The 17,072-nt window shown below is 39.0% G+C and overlaps 1 protein-coding gene across 10 annotated transcripts in view; it reads right to left on the reverse strand.

Moving 5' to 3' along the window:
• Positions 1-1,795: 1,795 nt before the first annotated feature.
• The window catches only part of FHOD3 (formin homology 2 domain containing 3), a 586,676-nt gene continuing 571,399 nt past the window's right edge, over positions 1,796-17,072 (reverse strand). For all 10 annotated transcript variants that reach the window (XM_067569969.1, XM_067569968.1, XM_067569967.1 and 7 more), the window contains one exon: positions 1,796-8,459. In XM_067569969.1, the coding sequence (XP_067426070.1) occupies positions 8,377-8,459 (83 nt within the window). In that variant the 3' untranslated portion in view covers positions 1,796-8,376. The remainder of the gene's footprint in view (positions 8,460-17,072) is intronic.

Below are 17,072 nucleotides of genomic sequence, written 5' to 3' on the forward strand. Positions count from 1 at the left end.
TTATTCCTAATTTTGTATGAAAAAATTCACTAGAGGTAAAGATTTCAGAACAGAAAAGAGCCTTCTTCTTTTCCAAACTACATTTCCATCAGAAAATACGGAGATATTATAAAAAGGAAAAAGGGCCTTTACTCAATTTGTGCATTTTCAGGGTGAAACTATTATGGAAGGGTAGTCAATAGCGGACCACGGGCCAAATCCAGACCTCCAAATGCTTTTGAACGGACGGTGAAATCTTTTTAATGATCTATTATTGTCATTGTTGGTTTTTTAAAATTATTTTCTCTGGAGTCTGGACCCTGACCAAGAAATTTAGACCTTGACAAAAAATAATTGATTACCCCTGGGCTACAACCTACCGCATGCAGCTGTGCGGATGAGCTGTAGACATATTTGTTCTCTGACTGGAGTCCAGAGGCTTCCCTGTGACAAAAAAAAAAAAAAAAGAAAGAGTTCTGACTGAGTATTGAGTCTGAAAAAATCTACGTATGTGTTGTCACTGCACATCTGGAATTTAGGATTGCTAATGGATATACTGTGATAGAAAAGTGTCTGGCCAATAAACGTGTTTTATATATTTATTTGAAAAAGCATTACCACATTTCTGGCTAGTAGCCTTTTATCCTCTAGACTTTACAGCAGAGCAACTGGAATGCTAAGCAGCTCTTTAAAAGATACATATAGATCCCACGGGGCAACTTTTTATATGAAATTATTGGAAAAAAAACATCTAGAAAGGAGCAAGTCACTGTTTTCCTTAGGAAGCGTTACATACACAGTAACTCCTATCACTCCTGAGGGCTAAAGGTGATGTGTGAAAATCATCTAGGGTGCTGCCACAAAAAAGTTTTAACTGTCTTTGCACTCTGTAACCTAACTTTAACTTACATGTAACATAAAAGGGTAAATATTTTTGGGTAGCTTATTACAGCAATTGCGCTGGAAATCAAAGTTCTCCACCTTTCTGCATATTAATTTAATGGTAAAAAATTACAAGAGTTTGTCATAGTATCTGACAGCCAAAGCTGGAGGCAGCACCTATAGCAGTAGTCATGCCACTGTCCTTATTTAATAGGGTAAAATAGCTATCACTTTTCTATTCTGTTACTCTAATTCAGATTGAAACACACAAGGAATGGGGCATGCTGTGGGGGCACTGTCCTCCTGTGCACAAGCAGTTGTCACCCAAAGCTTAGGTTCCAGGGTGATGTATGAAACATACTTCAATTGAGTTAAAATATCCCTGTTCTACTCACCCAATGTCCGTTTTTATGGCTATGAACATGGGCTCTGTAAGCAGGGTTTCAGGAATTCCGTCTCCCTGTGCAGCGTCACTCAGAATACTCACCTGAGTGCAGGAGAGTCAGAGATTTGCATTTACAAACTCTGGACCCTTTGTGCAAGGCTCTGACTGCATGGACTGCTTTAAAGACAAAAATAAAAAAACTCATCAACTGCCAGCTTAATGGCAGCAAGCTGCATCCCATTGTGTTTGGTGGGGATTTCAGAATTAGGTTACTACAATCCTTGAGAACCGAACAGAGACAGACACACACACACACACACACACGTTTACTTCACTCAGGATTATACATTTGGTTCAATCAGTGAAAGCAGAGGTAAAAGGCTAGCTTTTTATTGCCAGGCCACCCAGGTGGTTTAACAATGGCTATTTTGTTGCTTGTGCAGCGGCTTCATGGATGCGTAAAGAATTCTAAATTTAAAAAAAAATAACCAGCCAAGGTCCCAGTAGTTGGATACATCAAAAAAATCAGCAACCAACACAGACAGTGCTTTATGAAGCTTTATTGCAAGATGTGTTTACATAATGCTGTAAAGGTGAGCTTTGTTTCTACTTATATAAAGAAATTTTGGACACAGGTCTGAGGTCAGTTTCTCATGTTGACCCTGCATGGCACGGAAAAAAGAGAGACTGCATTTTCTAGAATATGGGGAAGGGATAGAGTGGGGGAGAAGAGGCAAAAGAGGGGTGCGTTAAAAAGGAAAATCCCCCTGGGTTATACTCAATGTAGTGACAAAGCTTCCTAAGGATGGATACAAATGAAGGAGTGCTTGTGTGTATGTAGTAAGTTCTTAAACAGTAATTCAAGTTATTTATGAAGTAAAACTGAGAAACAAAAAGCAGTTTCATGGACAATTAAATTTAACATATAACAAAATATCTTTACCTAAAATGAGAAAAACAAACAAATGAAAAAGAAACTGTAGATAATATCTTTGACCATGCATGGCTTGTTTTTAAATTACAATTCACAGGATAACACTGCTGAAAAGCCTATATTACACTATGCTACACACAACATGAAAAAACATGAGTAGTGACATTTACACAATTTTACAGTATTTGCCCTTTATATCTAAGAAACACGTCCTTTTCTACTTTACAATTTTTTTTTACAATTCCCAGCTCTCTCTCTCTCACACACACACACACACACACACACACACACACACACACACACACACACACACACACACACAGACAAAGACACAGTATGCCCCAAGACAGTTTTTAAAAAGGAGAAATGCACCTATTGCTACCAATGGACCTTTTCTTTCAAAGAAGCCTCCAGATTTCACATCTGTTTGACTTGATTAATGGTTAAACATTACGTACCTCTGTTTGCCACTCAACATGAAACCAACAAATTAGAAGTGTACAGAGAATTTTTAGATTAATTTTTTGCATGAACATAGAACTATAAAACACTCTCAAACTCCTTTGAATTACTTGCTCTTTAACTATTAAATTGCTTGCTCTTTGTATTGCATCTAAAATGCAATTCAATCACTTGTCGCAAAAAATAAAAAAGACAAACACAAAATAGGCCCGTGTATTATGAAGTGTTTACAAATAAGTTTCAATAGTGTTCTCTAATCAAGCATCATTTCATCTCAGCATTAGGAAAACACTATAGGGTGTTTTAAAGTTTTCTTTCCCCTTCCTCTCCCCCTTCCTTCAATGCTCTTAAGCAGAGAAACTTCAGCATTCCTAGTCCTTGCAGTTTATCTTTCGTCCAGATGCTGGAAATCCAGAGCAATCTGAACTTTATACAGGACCAAGTTCTATCCTCACATATGCATGCACAATTTCCCCTGAAGAGAACAGTGGGAGCTGCACGTGCGTGAAAGAGAGCAGGAATTGGCCCTTCAGTGCTGCTTGTTGTCATGTCTTTGTAGCCACTTTTAGAAACAGTTTACAGTTCAAATATAGCAAACAAACAAAAACTGACTCCACATTATAGACTAATGATTTGCTAAATCTGGGCTTCCAAATCAAAACTGTTCTTGAGGTATAGGAATGTTTGTGTGTTTGGGTGGGTGTGAGGGGACAGGGGATGTGAACTTGGTAAACTATTATCTTTCCCCCTCCTAATCAGATTTAAAACAATCTATTGTAAAAGCAACAACCACCTGTCCTAAGAAAATATTAATCCTGACTCACAATGTTTGGCAAATGAATCACATTTTTATTGTTAATTTCTAAATCTCTGTTACATGCGGGAGATCTAAAGGATTTTGGACAGGCAAGCTGACTGAGAGATGTTTAACTTTAATGTCACTCGGGAAATGCCAGTAGGCTACAGTCCCCAAACACAAGAATTGGTTCCTATTGCTATGCTGGCGACATGTCATCTACACCTGTAGCAGTTGTTGCATTCCTCCCTTATTAACTATAAATGCAGATTCCCATTGTCTGGGGTACATATACAACACAGTACGTAGGGAATTTAAAGTTCAAGTGTCAAGAATCTGGAATGGAAGTTGAGCACCTTGCAGGAGGCATTCAGCATCTGGCCAGATCAGGACACAGATTCAGATCTGTTGTTAACTTGGACATGAATTGCAATCCAAATTACCCACAGTGCCATATTCCAAACATCCCTATTTGCATGATTTACCACAGATTTCCAAAACACTGAGAGAGGCTGCACCATGTGGCTTTTTAAAAAGGAAAACAAAACCTTGCTACCCACTTACCTACTTGCCTCAAGCTTTTGCTGATACACAGTCCAATAAAAATGTAGTGATTTAGGGGGGAAAAAAACCTGGGTCAAATGAAGAAAAAAATATTTTTTTAAAATTGTGTTTCAATGCTGCTTCCAATGTTGATCAGTGCACAACAAGCCTCTTTTACAGTTCCAGTTTTGCAGAAGGATGGTCTGCCATTTGCAGATATTAAAGCGCATATTACATGTGGGAATCAATGGGAGGACATATTCCCTTGCATTCTGAAAGAACTGAAGTATATGATTCTTATACCTGGATTTACAAAGAGGTGATAAGTGACAACCTTCTTTTTCATTACGGGATCTTTTATTTAGGGCATGGACAGAATTCCTTTGGGTGCTTCTATGACATAGGTAGCAAGCATCCATATCTGTTGTGCTACCATGGAAAATTATCCTTCAGCTGAGAGAAAGGGAATGTGATACATTTGTAAGCAGTTAATTTTTAAAGACCAGGGGACATTAAGGAAATTAAGATAGCCTCTTTTTGGCAGTTGTTTTAAATGTGAAATCCCAAATCAGCATGAGGATGGTACTGTGCTGAATAGATAAACGAGGATAGGTCTACTCTTAAAACGCTCCAGTGGTGCAGCTGCACCGGTACAGCTGTAGCACTTCAGTAATGACTCTACTACGCCCAAGAAAGAGCTTCTCCCATCAGTGTAGTTAATCCATCTCTACCACAAGCGGTAGCTCTGTTGACAGGAGAAGCCCACCCATCAACATAGCACTGTCTACACTGGGCGTTAGATTGGTATAACTGCGCCGCTCAGGGATGTGAATTTTTAACACCCCTGAACGATGTAGTTATACCGATATCAGTTTGTAGTGTAGACTCGGCCTGAGTAGGTTATTGGCAGTAATGGTTCTGATATGAACAGCACAAGGCATTCTGAGAACTCTTTCTGGATATTTGAACTTTTGGGGCCAGATCCTCAGCTGTAAACTGGCATTGCTCTTATTATGAAAAACATAATAGAGGTGGCTATTACTGCTACATGGGTTTGGAAACAGCCCATGGAACTTTGAGTGGGAAAATGTAGCATGTGTTACTACATCATGTTTCCATATCTTTTTATTTGTCACAAGAACTATCTTTATCACATATGTTTTAAAATAACTATTGGGTGCTAATAATGAGTTCTTCTGATGAAGAAAGGACAAACAGTGACTGCAATGAAAGCCTGGGATTTACAATAAGGTTACACACAGACAAACACGTGCAAATTTAGGCAATTCCTCCAATTTATTTCAACCCTCTTAGTCATATAAAGGGGAACAAGTATGATTTATTCACTCACTGCATCATATATGGGCAGATACAAAAGGAAATATTACTTCCTTATTCATTTAGTAATATTACTAAAATGGACAACAGGCACTTTGTATTATGCATGTAAATGTTAATCTTTTCTATAGTTATTGTGTCATTTATGTTTTGTATTATTTTGCCACATTAAATAACTGGGGCCAAAGATCTATGTTAACAATATTTAGTATATTATCACTTGAGCAAGACTAAACTTGCTCTGTGTGCAAATGGACTTTAATAACAACTTGAAGAGGAACTTGGGAGGAACTGAACTTCCACTAAGCAAAGGGGTGGACAAGAACCAGGAAAAACATGGAAAAAATATAAATGGTGGAATAATTCACAAGTGAAAAATATACTGAAGGTTTTAAATACACCCCTCTCCAGGAAATCTGAATGAAATCTTTGCTTTTTCTGCATTTGTGTCAAAACAACACACATTCAATTTTTCACTGATAGAGAAATAAATGTTACAAAGTTTGGTACCATTTCTGCTCCTTCAACAAATATTTATACTCCTAAATAATATATTAATAATTTACTGAAAATGTTATTTTCCAGAGACTGATCCGTGTTCTATGGCTAAATGAAACACATCCCTGTTCCCATAGAGCACTTGAGGACCAATCAATGACTGTTGCTTTGCATGTACAATGCATTTGTAATCAATTCAAATAGTTAATTCCAAACGCACATGTAATTTTTCTCCTCCATTAAAACATAGGTCATCAGAAAGCATCAGCCACATTTTGCTTTAATATAGGGAGCATCTGAATCTCTCTCATCACTTTAAAGTCTCAGTAATTTGAACTAATTCTTGCATTAATGGTATCTTCCTCTCATTCAGACCTCACTGACTTCCACAAACCCCCAATACCTCCATCTATGTGTTTATGCAATCTTGAGCAGAAAGATAAGAAAACATATGGAAAGGCCAATTGCCATATCACGTAGAGATCTTTCCAAAACCCTGATGCTAATTCATCATTTCTTTTAAAATTGAAGACTGATTAAATCAGTTCTGTTTCCTTCAGGTTTCTGACCAGTCCTTTCCTCTTCACAGCTTTCAACTTATTCTTTACTATATGCTACATTGTTTATCAGCTAACCAATTAATGGCTTCTGTCTGCTTGCAAAATGCACTTGTTAACAAATTTAACTAACTGCCAAATATCAGGAAAACATGTTCACTGATATGTGTATGTCCAATGCCATAGTGTAAGAACCAGGACTCATCGAATGGGTCAAAGCCCCAGGCGACTGTCAATAAGGGCTGAAATCCAGCAGCTGAGAGAGAGAATTGCACAGATGGGAGTTTTCACACCATAATCAAACCATGTAGTTTGATTCTACTTGGTCATTTATTTCAATATTGCCTATTGATCGGCTCTCAGATCACTTGAATTCTGTGTACAACATAATTTCATATATAGCTGAAATTTTGCCTGTATGTTGCCTTATCCTTAGCATTTCCTGTCCTTAAAGTGGACCAGAATGCGGGAGTCAATACACCTTTAGTCCCAGCCCAGGGTCACAGAAAGAGCTAATCCCACATTTCCTCACAATGCATTCTTCGGTACCATTACATCTAGATGTGCTTTGGTATACAATGGTCTCTTTGTTGTTACTAAATTACAGTTCTCAGAATGAAAATGCTTCAACTTTGCTGAAATCCAGGAATCAGTGGGTTCAGTTCAAAATCACTGAGGTGGTTCTATTCACTTAAAGGCAAACGAGATGATTAATTGGTATTCTGACATTCTGTCTGGTTTGGACAATGGAGTTTGATCCTTTATATCGGGATGTACCAGAATAGAATATGCACGTAACTTCACACATACATTGAGGATGTTTATAGATGTCAGTTACAAACAGTGAGATAAGGGCAGACGAGGAAAAAGCAAATTCCTTGTGTGGGAAGAGAAATGTTCACTGTGGTATCCTAGCTATTTATTTTAATGATGATGAATAAAGAAAAAATATAAAGGAGTTTTAGCAGGGCCATTTCATATTCAGTTCAGTTTGAAAGTTTGAAGCAAAATCACCACTAAGCTACATCAGAACAGAGAAAAGCAGCATGAAGGGCTCAAGCAGGTGAACAAAACTTCTTGATCTTGGCATCAGAACCTCTTTATGTAGCATGTAAATTGTTGGCATAGATTTCTGAAATTGTACAAAGACTCAGTATACCTGGCATTCAACAGTTGGAGGTATTCTGTGCTATCTGGTGTGTACAATGTTAGGTAAAGTGTACGTTCATATACACACATGGAGTCCAGAATCCTAAACATTCCACCTGCACTGCAAGGTATTTCCTGCCCTGCAGGGTGAATTCCATTGAATAGCATTGAGTTCCTGTAAAAAGACACTCTTTTCCTGAAGGTCAGGTGGAATTTTAAGGCCCCAGGAGTGAAATCTTTGTCCCTTTGACTTCAGTGGGGCCAGGATTTCACCCCAGGACTATATGTGTATGTACATACATACACATCCATACTGTATATATACATAAGTACATATACATTTTTACATTCTTTGGTGGTGAGATAAAAATAGGGTTGTACAGATTTCTTTCTGTCTGTCCAATAAAACAATTTTAGGAAGATCATAGTAACTGTAACAGAAGTTATTTTGCCTCTTTAAGGACTGTTCCTTGCACTGACAAAATGCCATACTTTACAATTACTAAAACAGGCCACAAGGAAAGCCAACGTAAACATAGCTCACACAATAAAAAGATAACTCAAGAGAGTCCCCTAATACCCACATCAATGCATCATGAGAGAACAAGCTATAAGCTTTCACCTACAAATACTCAAACACTCCTTTTCGTATCGGTTAGGTTTTAGTGCTGAGCTGTGACACACCCTTCTTTAGCCCTTTTTGTTTTTCTGTTATATATCTTATCAAAATGAAACTAATAGAGGACGGGAGATCAGGAGCAGCAGATGAGGCTGGTAGAACAATGCCACACTGAGTCGTTGCCAGCCCATGTGTCACCGATGATGGTTATGCTGGTCGTTGCCTCTGAGGATTTCACACCTGCATCTCAGAGGTGCTGATGAGACCTAGGGCTTTGGCTTCTTCTGGCGTCAGTCCACTCTTTAGTGTTCTTCTTACTGTACAGTCACCAAATCCAAAGGGAAGCAAAAAACGGTTAGGCGTAATATACAAGATTGTCAGCTGAAATATATATTCTAACACAGAAACAGAATCAAAGGAAGAGCAGCTATGAGCAGAGAAAACAGAGAACGGAAGTAAAGAAAGAGCAGCCAGAGTTTCAGAAGAGCTGAGCACTCTCATCTGGCAACTCAAAGGGAGCTTTATGGACCCATATCTGTGAAAATCTTTCTATAACATCTATCTGTAGATTTAAAACAATCGCATGCATATTTTCAAGTCTTGCTTCTTAAGTAACATCCTACCTAACTTAAAGAAATGAACTCTTTAGAATTATAACAAATGGTGTACATTCCACAGAAGGAATTAACATTCTCATATGGGTTTTTAGAAAACTTTTGATAGAACCCTATTTTTTTGTCCCTATTAAATTCGACAAGACTTTTCCACGTGATGTTTTCATTGCTATTTCTCAGATCCTCTAATAACATAAAAGTGAAAAAGAACCAAATGTAATCAAAACATTACAAGTAATCAGAATCCTTAGAAATAATACTCCAAAACCAGATTTCCTTTTCCACGTTTTCTGTTGCGCCCCTCTACTCACCCCCCACTCTCCATGTCCACATCATATATTGTCAGCAATAGTTTAGAGCTAATTAACAGGGGTTGAGACCTCGGGTTTTTACTTTTCTGTGCAGTGTCTGGAAAATCTGCAATAATATTAACAGCAGCACTACTAAATATAATTTGACATATAAAACTTACATTTTAAATTTATTTCTGCTTCACAGACTCAGGGCTTGTCTACATGGCATGATTACGTGCACCAGTGGGGTGTGAATTCTAAAGTGCATCAACATGTTGCACATTAACTGGCCTGTGTAGACCCGGCTGATGTACACTAAATGTTCCCTACTGTGCATTAACATAGTACTTTTGAAACAGTACTGCGACAATGTGCACTATGGAACCGTTACTGCATGCCAGCAGGGTTTACACAGGGCAGGTAGTGTGTAGCATATTGGTGCGCTTCAGAATTTACACCCCACTGTTGTGCATCACCACACCATGTAGTCAAGCTCTTAGAGATGAGTTTGCCATTTCTTTTATAGCAAATGGAATTTGTGACTGTGCACTTCCCCAGAATTTTTGTCACTATAGGCTGCAGGTGAATGCACCTTGTTTCAGGATGAGGATGGGGAAGCCTATGGACTGACTGCTCACTCCAATAGTTTGTTGTCCTGGTGCTCTCTCAGAGTTGGCAGAAGTGCAGAATGCACATTTATGTTTTTATTATACATTCAAAGTCCAAACAGTAATTTATGCAGAGCAAAAATATTCAGGGTTCCATAATAGTGAGGAGGGCCAGAAGAAGACACACAGCTCTGGAGAAAGGAATTATGGAGCATGGTTAAGACCTCCTTGGCTTCCGGCATTGTTTATATGCACCATAATTAAGGGCTCCAATTCACTGGAGAGTCACTTTGAGTTACTGAAACTGGCTGGTCATAGACAAGGGTCTAGCAGGAGTGAAAGGATTGAATGGATTGTTATGGAAAACAAATGAGATGAGAAAGAAGAAAATAATGTCACACTCACCATGTCATGAATATGAGGGAAAGTATGATCTACATTTAATAGCTAAACTTCTCTCTTCAGTTATCTGGGACAATTAAGTGACTTGGGAGTGTCACACATACAATTGTTTCCTCACCTCTGAATCTTTCACTTGAGGAGTTCTTCAAGGCTCACTCCTCTCCCCTATATTATTTAACTTCTATACAAAGCCACTGGGACAATGTGATGAACTGCTGAATGATACCCAGCTCTGTATCTCCTTTGCATCAAATATAAATCAGTGCCATCTCCCAATTTTATCAATGCTTTGATGAAATCTGCACTGGATGGATAGCACCGGACTCAAGCAGTACCTAGGCAAGACTGAGAAGATGCTGGTAGGAACAGGGAAGTGCTTCAAAGAGCACTCCCACTATCCAGAGCACCTGCCTTAGATTATTAAATCAGTCCTCACTTGGGGGGGGGGGGGGGAATCCTTTTGGATTTCTCAGTATTGTTAGATTCCCAAACAGTCACGACAACAAAAAAATATGCACTTCCAGCTGTGACTTGCCAGAATATTTCATCCCAGCCTATAAGAAATGGCCACAATGATCCACACACTTGTGACTTCCAGGCTTGAGTCTCAAAACACAGTATATCCAGAAATGAAACTACACCCCCTGAAAAGCTGCAACTAAAATCACAGCTGTCTGCCTGCTTGATAACACAGGTTGCCATGTACTGTTCACTCCAGTGCTCTGCACTGGCTCCCTGTTGAATAGAGAGTCCATTTCTAAGTCTTTGTCCTTATATTCAAAGCCCTCCATGGGACTGACTCTAGCTACCTAAGAGATCACATTTCCTTCTGTGACCATGAACTCCAAAACCAGCCACTTTCCAATGGAGCAATGAACTTGTTGACCACTAGAGGGAGGCATATGAGCACAGGAGAGACAACGTTCACAGGAGCTGGACCTAGAATGTGGAACTCACTCCCAAAAGAAAAAAAGACCACACCATTTTCAAAAATAAATGCATTTCTTCAGATTAGCTTTTCCTCAAAAATGTCACCACAGTTGCATGTACACACATACACACAAACATATCCAGACATAAACAAGAAAAACGTTCTAAACTAAGCAAGCTATTTTTTCTTGCAAGATGGCAAGGCTGAAATAAAGACAGAGAGATCAATTGTCGTGTCCATTTGTAAATACTTGGTAGGCACACAGACACTGTAATAAGGGGGACCATGTTCACCCATGAAAAACAGCTAGAATAAACCAAATTCAGTTATGCTAACATAAATCTTTAAAAGTCAGTACAGTTACTATTCCACATATACACCTGGCTAACTGAAAAAAAACATTGGCCCTGCTATTGAAGGGAGAAAAATGTGTGGCTCTAGCTTATACTGAACACAAAACCAGAAGATGGCAAAATTCCCATTTCTACTTTACTTAGAGGAGTACAACTTCACCATGCAAACCAATGTAAAAGGAATGCCAAATAGAGAGGTAATAATGTATTGGTCTTTAGGGAAATTATATACAGAGTACTTAATAAGGAATCAGGAATATTGTGGAGGAAGAAAACCTATTATGAGAAAATGTGAAAGAGCATTGAGGATGTAACTGTGAGAGAATCATCATTATGTATCTTAAGATATGCCATGTTCTGAATTTATTGGAGACTCAATTTAAGAACATCACTAGATGCTATTTGATCCCAAAGTGATGTACAAAATTATTGTAAGCTCTTCAGGGTAGGGCTGTCTTCTATCCTATGACTGTAAAATGCCTGGCACAATCGGGTCCTAATCTTAGTTGGGGACTTTAGGTGCTGCCAGAGCACAAATAAATAATAATAGTAACATTCATTCAGAACTTGGACACATGCAGAAGTAACTGACCAGAAAAGGTCCTGTCTGTACATTCTGTGGGATTTTGCTAAACTACCTCAGAAAGGTAACTTGGATTTAGACATCCCAAAGCCAAAACCTTTCAACTCAAGCAGTTAGACAGGAGGAAGCAGCTCCAAAGACAGACAGGCTTTGGCACATATAATGCTATTGTCAAGAAGATGGTTAATAATGGAAAAACACAGATATAAAGAACCAACCCTCTCGGTGACAGAATGGTTTCAATAAACATGGTCAACCACGGATGTGTATAAACTAAGCATATGGGTGAAATACACCCAGATTTTGCACCTGTTTCCATGAAGATTAAAGCTGTCCACCCTGAATGAATATCCTGAGTGGACTGTTGCCTGCACTCATCTTGGTGAATCCTTGACTGTGGAGTATGGTGGGCCAAGCTGGTGTGAGTGCATATGTGTAAACTGCAGCACCCTTACCAGTGGGATTGAATTTAGCCCTAGATCTTTAGCATGATAGATCTTTAGCATTTGATAAAGGCAATGATATTACATTTCTTAATCTAGAAATCTAATGACAAGCTTTCCTGTGGACTTCAATGAGAGGAGAATCAGGCCCTAAGCAAAGAGACTCAACAGAGAAACCTGCTAGGCAAGCACTGAAAATGCTACTTCATGATGTATTGTGCACCTTCTGGAACACTGACACTCATTAAGAAGTGGTGTGCCTGCTCTGAATTGACATGGCAATTTTTTATGATGGCTTTGCATGCCCAGATAGTAGCAGATTTGGAGGGTTTGTTGCTGAGCAGGAGAATATGATCTGTTTCTAATGTGCCTAAGGACTGGGAGAGTTTGAGATCCCTTTTATGAAGAGATGTGTGTTTCAGTGTTAAAGCTTCTAGTTATGAATAACCTAGAGTCAGACTCTATCTGGCTCTTATGTGGGTATGTAGTGGGGTCACAGAGCTCAAAGAGGCCTCCCTCACCTTAGTGTGTCCCCTTACAAGTCAGGTGGAATTTAAGCCCTTGCACTCGTGAAATAGCAGTGACTGCCTCTTTAAAAAGCCCCAGGGGTGAGAAGAGGTGAAAAGGAGGGGACATCTGGCCTACCTGTACTGGCCCTTGGAGGAACTGAAACATAGTGGAAATCTAACTGCATTCTATAAAAGGGTGTAGTGGAATATACACTTTCCCTGTGGTTGGGAGGGTCGGTGAATTTTCTTGTAACATAGAATCATAGAAAATTAGGGTTGGAAGGGACCTCAGGAAGTCATCTAGTCCAACCCCCTTGCTCAAAACAGAACCAACTTCAACTAAATCAACTCAACCAGGGCTTTGTCAAGATGGGCCTTAAAAACCGCTAAGGATGGAGATTTCACCACCTCCCAAGGTAAGCCATTCCCGTGCATAACACTTGCATTATTATGGAGTAGGCCATTGTTGATACCAAGATACAGTAAAAAAGCTTTAGTTGAGCAATAACAACACTGCCCAACATTCAGCTCATACTTGCTTGTCAGCTGTAATACTTCTTTATAGTTTGGGTGGGACCTTATGATTATATACACAGGTACAAAGCACTGGGCCAAATTAATCTCTGGTGTTGCTCCATTAGCTTCAATGAAGTTATACTAGGAATCAACTTGACAGTATAAAGCAGATGATCCTAGGCCTTTTTCACTTCCAGAGATCACATTCGAAGAGATTATCCTACAGCAGCCTGGGGCAGGAATACAATCTGTCCGTAGAAGTGACTTGGAGAGAGAGTTTTTTACTTCCATGTTTGACACGCAGTATAACACTACTCAAACTAGATCTTTATCCTTCCCTCTTCACTGAACTCTATGGCATGTCACTAACTTGACTAGACATAATATCTTGGCTTGTAAAACTCTTGGCCTGCTGCAGCCCACATTAAGCTGAGTTATGGAATGCATTCTGGAGGCAAGGACAATAAATATAAAGCTTTCTAATGACCTTTTGTGCTCTTTAAGCAATCTTTAAAACATTGGCTAAAGAAACATAAAAACATAAAATAGGAAGAAAATTACTATTACTCTTGTCACAAGAAAGGCCTGCTGAGATCTCAACCCAAAAACCAAATGTTGTTTTTAGGGGGTCGGAGGGGATGATATTCTTTACCAATCATGAAATCTAGAACTTAATTTGATATTCTGGCAGAACGTAGCATGCTTATGATGAACTTGGTGAATTCAACTGAGCACACTGTGTCAAACAACTAATAAGAAAAGCAGCTCTCAAAAAACTCGGAACATTTAAAATACAAGAAGAATCCCCAACGCACAGCCTTCTCTCAGCATATAATTAATCTAAACAGGTTTTTTTTTAAAGGGTGCCTAGCATCCCTGATTTCTCTAGAAGTGAGGAGCTCTAAAAAAGCAAGGTTGGCGCCACATATGGTAACAGTTTCAATGCCTTTTTGGCATATATGCCTACAGAATTTCCATGTAAGCACCATTTGAATTGCTTTGAATCTTTTCCCACAAATATGAGCACTTTGTCCACTTGGGGAGGGGGGGTGTAATTCCCAACAGTATCCTAGCAAACAGCGTAAATGAAGTACAACAGTTCACTTGCATCCGTGTGAACATGGACATTACAAAATTGAACCATATTCAGCCATGGTATAAATGGATAAAACGCCCATGGAAGTCTCTAGGCCAAATTCAGTTATGAAGTAAATGATGATTCTAGTTGATCACAAAACAAATTTAAGTGGCTGTAAATTACCTATGGGGGAAACAGGGAGGTTAGTGGGAAAACAGCTTATAGGAGGATGTGAGACTAATCAGTCTTATGATCATATTTTATCTTACGCACTTTAGTTTCATTTTCTGCTAACTACTCCCCTTCTGTTCCACCCATCCAATTCACTCACACCTATTTTCTAATCAACTTCTTCTTCTTCTTCTTCTTCCCCTTATCCCATCATCTGGGGTCGGGTCATTCTGCAAGCATGTGTCTTCTTCATCTGTCTGAGGTGGAACTAAGGTCTACCTGCTTACCATCTTCTTTGATACAATCCATCTATCATTTCCTTGGCTTTCCTTAAGGTCTCTCTTCTAGCACCCTCTCCTTCCATGTTATCTTCACCAGGTCCTCTTCGTTCACCCTCTATATGTATCCAAACCAGCGAAGTCATGCTTCCTCAGTTTTATAGCCACATTATGGACTTTGACTTCCATCCTAATACTTGCTATTCACAATCTGTCTCTTTGTGTGACTTTTTATTGCATGTTTTTAGCTGTGACACTCTGAGTACCTTACCCAGACCTGAAGAACAACTTTGTGTAAGCCTGAAAGCTGGTCTCTTTCACCAACAGAAGTTGGTCCAATAAAAGATATTATCTCACCCACCTTGACTCTCTTTTTACTGTGTGAAGATACCACATCTCAAACACCTGTAGGTGTTGAACCTACCATCTGTTTATGACCCATGCTGCTGCACTATACAGCTTTGTGGGGCACACTGTTGTTCCATACAGGTGGGCTTTCAGTCTCAGTGGTATATGCTTGTCTTGCAAAACCCCAGAGACGTTATTCCTTATTCTTCCAGCTCCCCCCAGTCTGGACTGTATCTCACATTAAAGCTCGCCATCTTCTGTAACCCAACCGCCAACGTACTTGAACTGGTCAGCCTGGTTTAGTCATATTCTATTAACCTCTATATCTAGTTTCCCTGTGGCATCTCTTCTGACAAACACGACTTCAGTCTTAGTCATGTTCATTATCATCCCATGGCCATTTTGGCTGGTTATATCACTGGTTTTCCATTTCCTCTAGATCTTCTTTTGAGGACACCTTTATTACTATATTGTCTGCATATAGCATATGGAAGGTGGTCAAGTAAAAGATGTTACCCCACTCACCTTGTCTCTCTAATATCCTGGGACCAACATGGTTACAACACTGCATATAGCAGCTTCTCACTTTTTCCCATCAGGATCTTCCTTCTGACGTTGTCTATCAAATATGATAAACAGCAGCAGACTGAGGGCTGACCCCAATGCAATCTGATTTTCACTTCAAAGGGCTTATCTCTAAAACATGTTCAGATCAGTGTTTTAAGTGATCTATATAATGCCTTTCTAATCAACTTACACCCAATATATAACACACACCACCATTTAAGCCCTCTCTGATTTTACCCCCATCAGTCAGACTATGGCAGTTTGGTTATGTGAAAGCTCAATTCAGAAACTCTTTGTCTTCCTCACCCTCTTCCGTTGTTTTCTTAGTTATATTTTTCATGTCAATATCTTATAGTCTGCATTAAGCTAAACTTGCATTAAGAGAGGCACATGTAATTGCTGAGCATGAGCAGGGCTAAACTGCCAAAGTGGTGGTGGTGCATACAGAGACTTTTCCTTATGGAATTTGTGAATGAATTCCTGGATCTTATCAAGCACCACTTTGAAAATGTACAGACAACTGAAATATGCAGCATTTTCAGTCAGGGCCAGCAGTGTCAGAAGTTGCAGGAAACAATGCATCAAATGCCATGCAGATTTTCCTTGAGTCCCAACCAAATTTCATTGACAGTCAATTCCTTAACAAGTCAATTTACAATTCCTTAACAAGTCAAATTTCATTGACAGCGCCAGTCAATTCCTTAACAAGGAATTCTACTATTCAGTCATTTTCATTGTAAGACTATAGATATTAAATGACATGAAGGGGAAGCCAAAAGTAAAAAAGGATAAAATATGTCTTTATAAGAGAAAGGTAAGATTTGTTTGAGCTTTTAAGTGGGTTACATTCTAGAGAACAACGATATATACATTATTCTGAAGAATTTGGATACAGGAAACACATTTTTGTTTTTACCTAATATTTAACCTATAGTTTTAATTACTAACTAAAAATGGTTTGTATCTCTGGCTACATTTTTATAGGTGCCGGCATTCTGCCCACTTATTAACATGATTTATCTAGTGCCCATAGTAAACCAGGCTATTGTATAAACATGGAAGAAGAATACAGCCTTGAAAAGCTTAGAACCTTAGGCAGGAAAGAATCCCTTTTCAGGACAGCACATGCCTAAATGCTAACCTGAATTGGGGCCCATGCAGCCAAAGTTGCAAAAAAATTACTACTAAGAATAGTCTCATTGACAACACCCCCTGCCACCCATTGACTTAAGAGAG

Source organism: Emydura macquarii, unplaced genomic scaffold (genome assembly GCF_026122565.2).
Source record: "Emydura macquarii macquarii isolate MOO-44397 ecotype Brisbane River unplaced genomic scaffold, CSIRO-AGI_Emac_v2 contig_2975, whole genome shotgun sequence".
In the NCBI taxonomy this organism is placed as follows: Eukaryota; Metazoa; Chordata; order Testudines; family Chelidae; genus Emydura; species Emydura macquarii.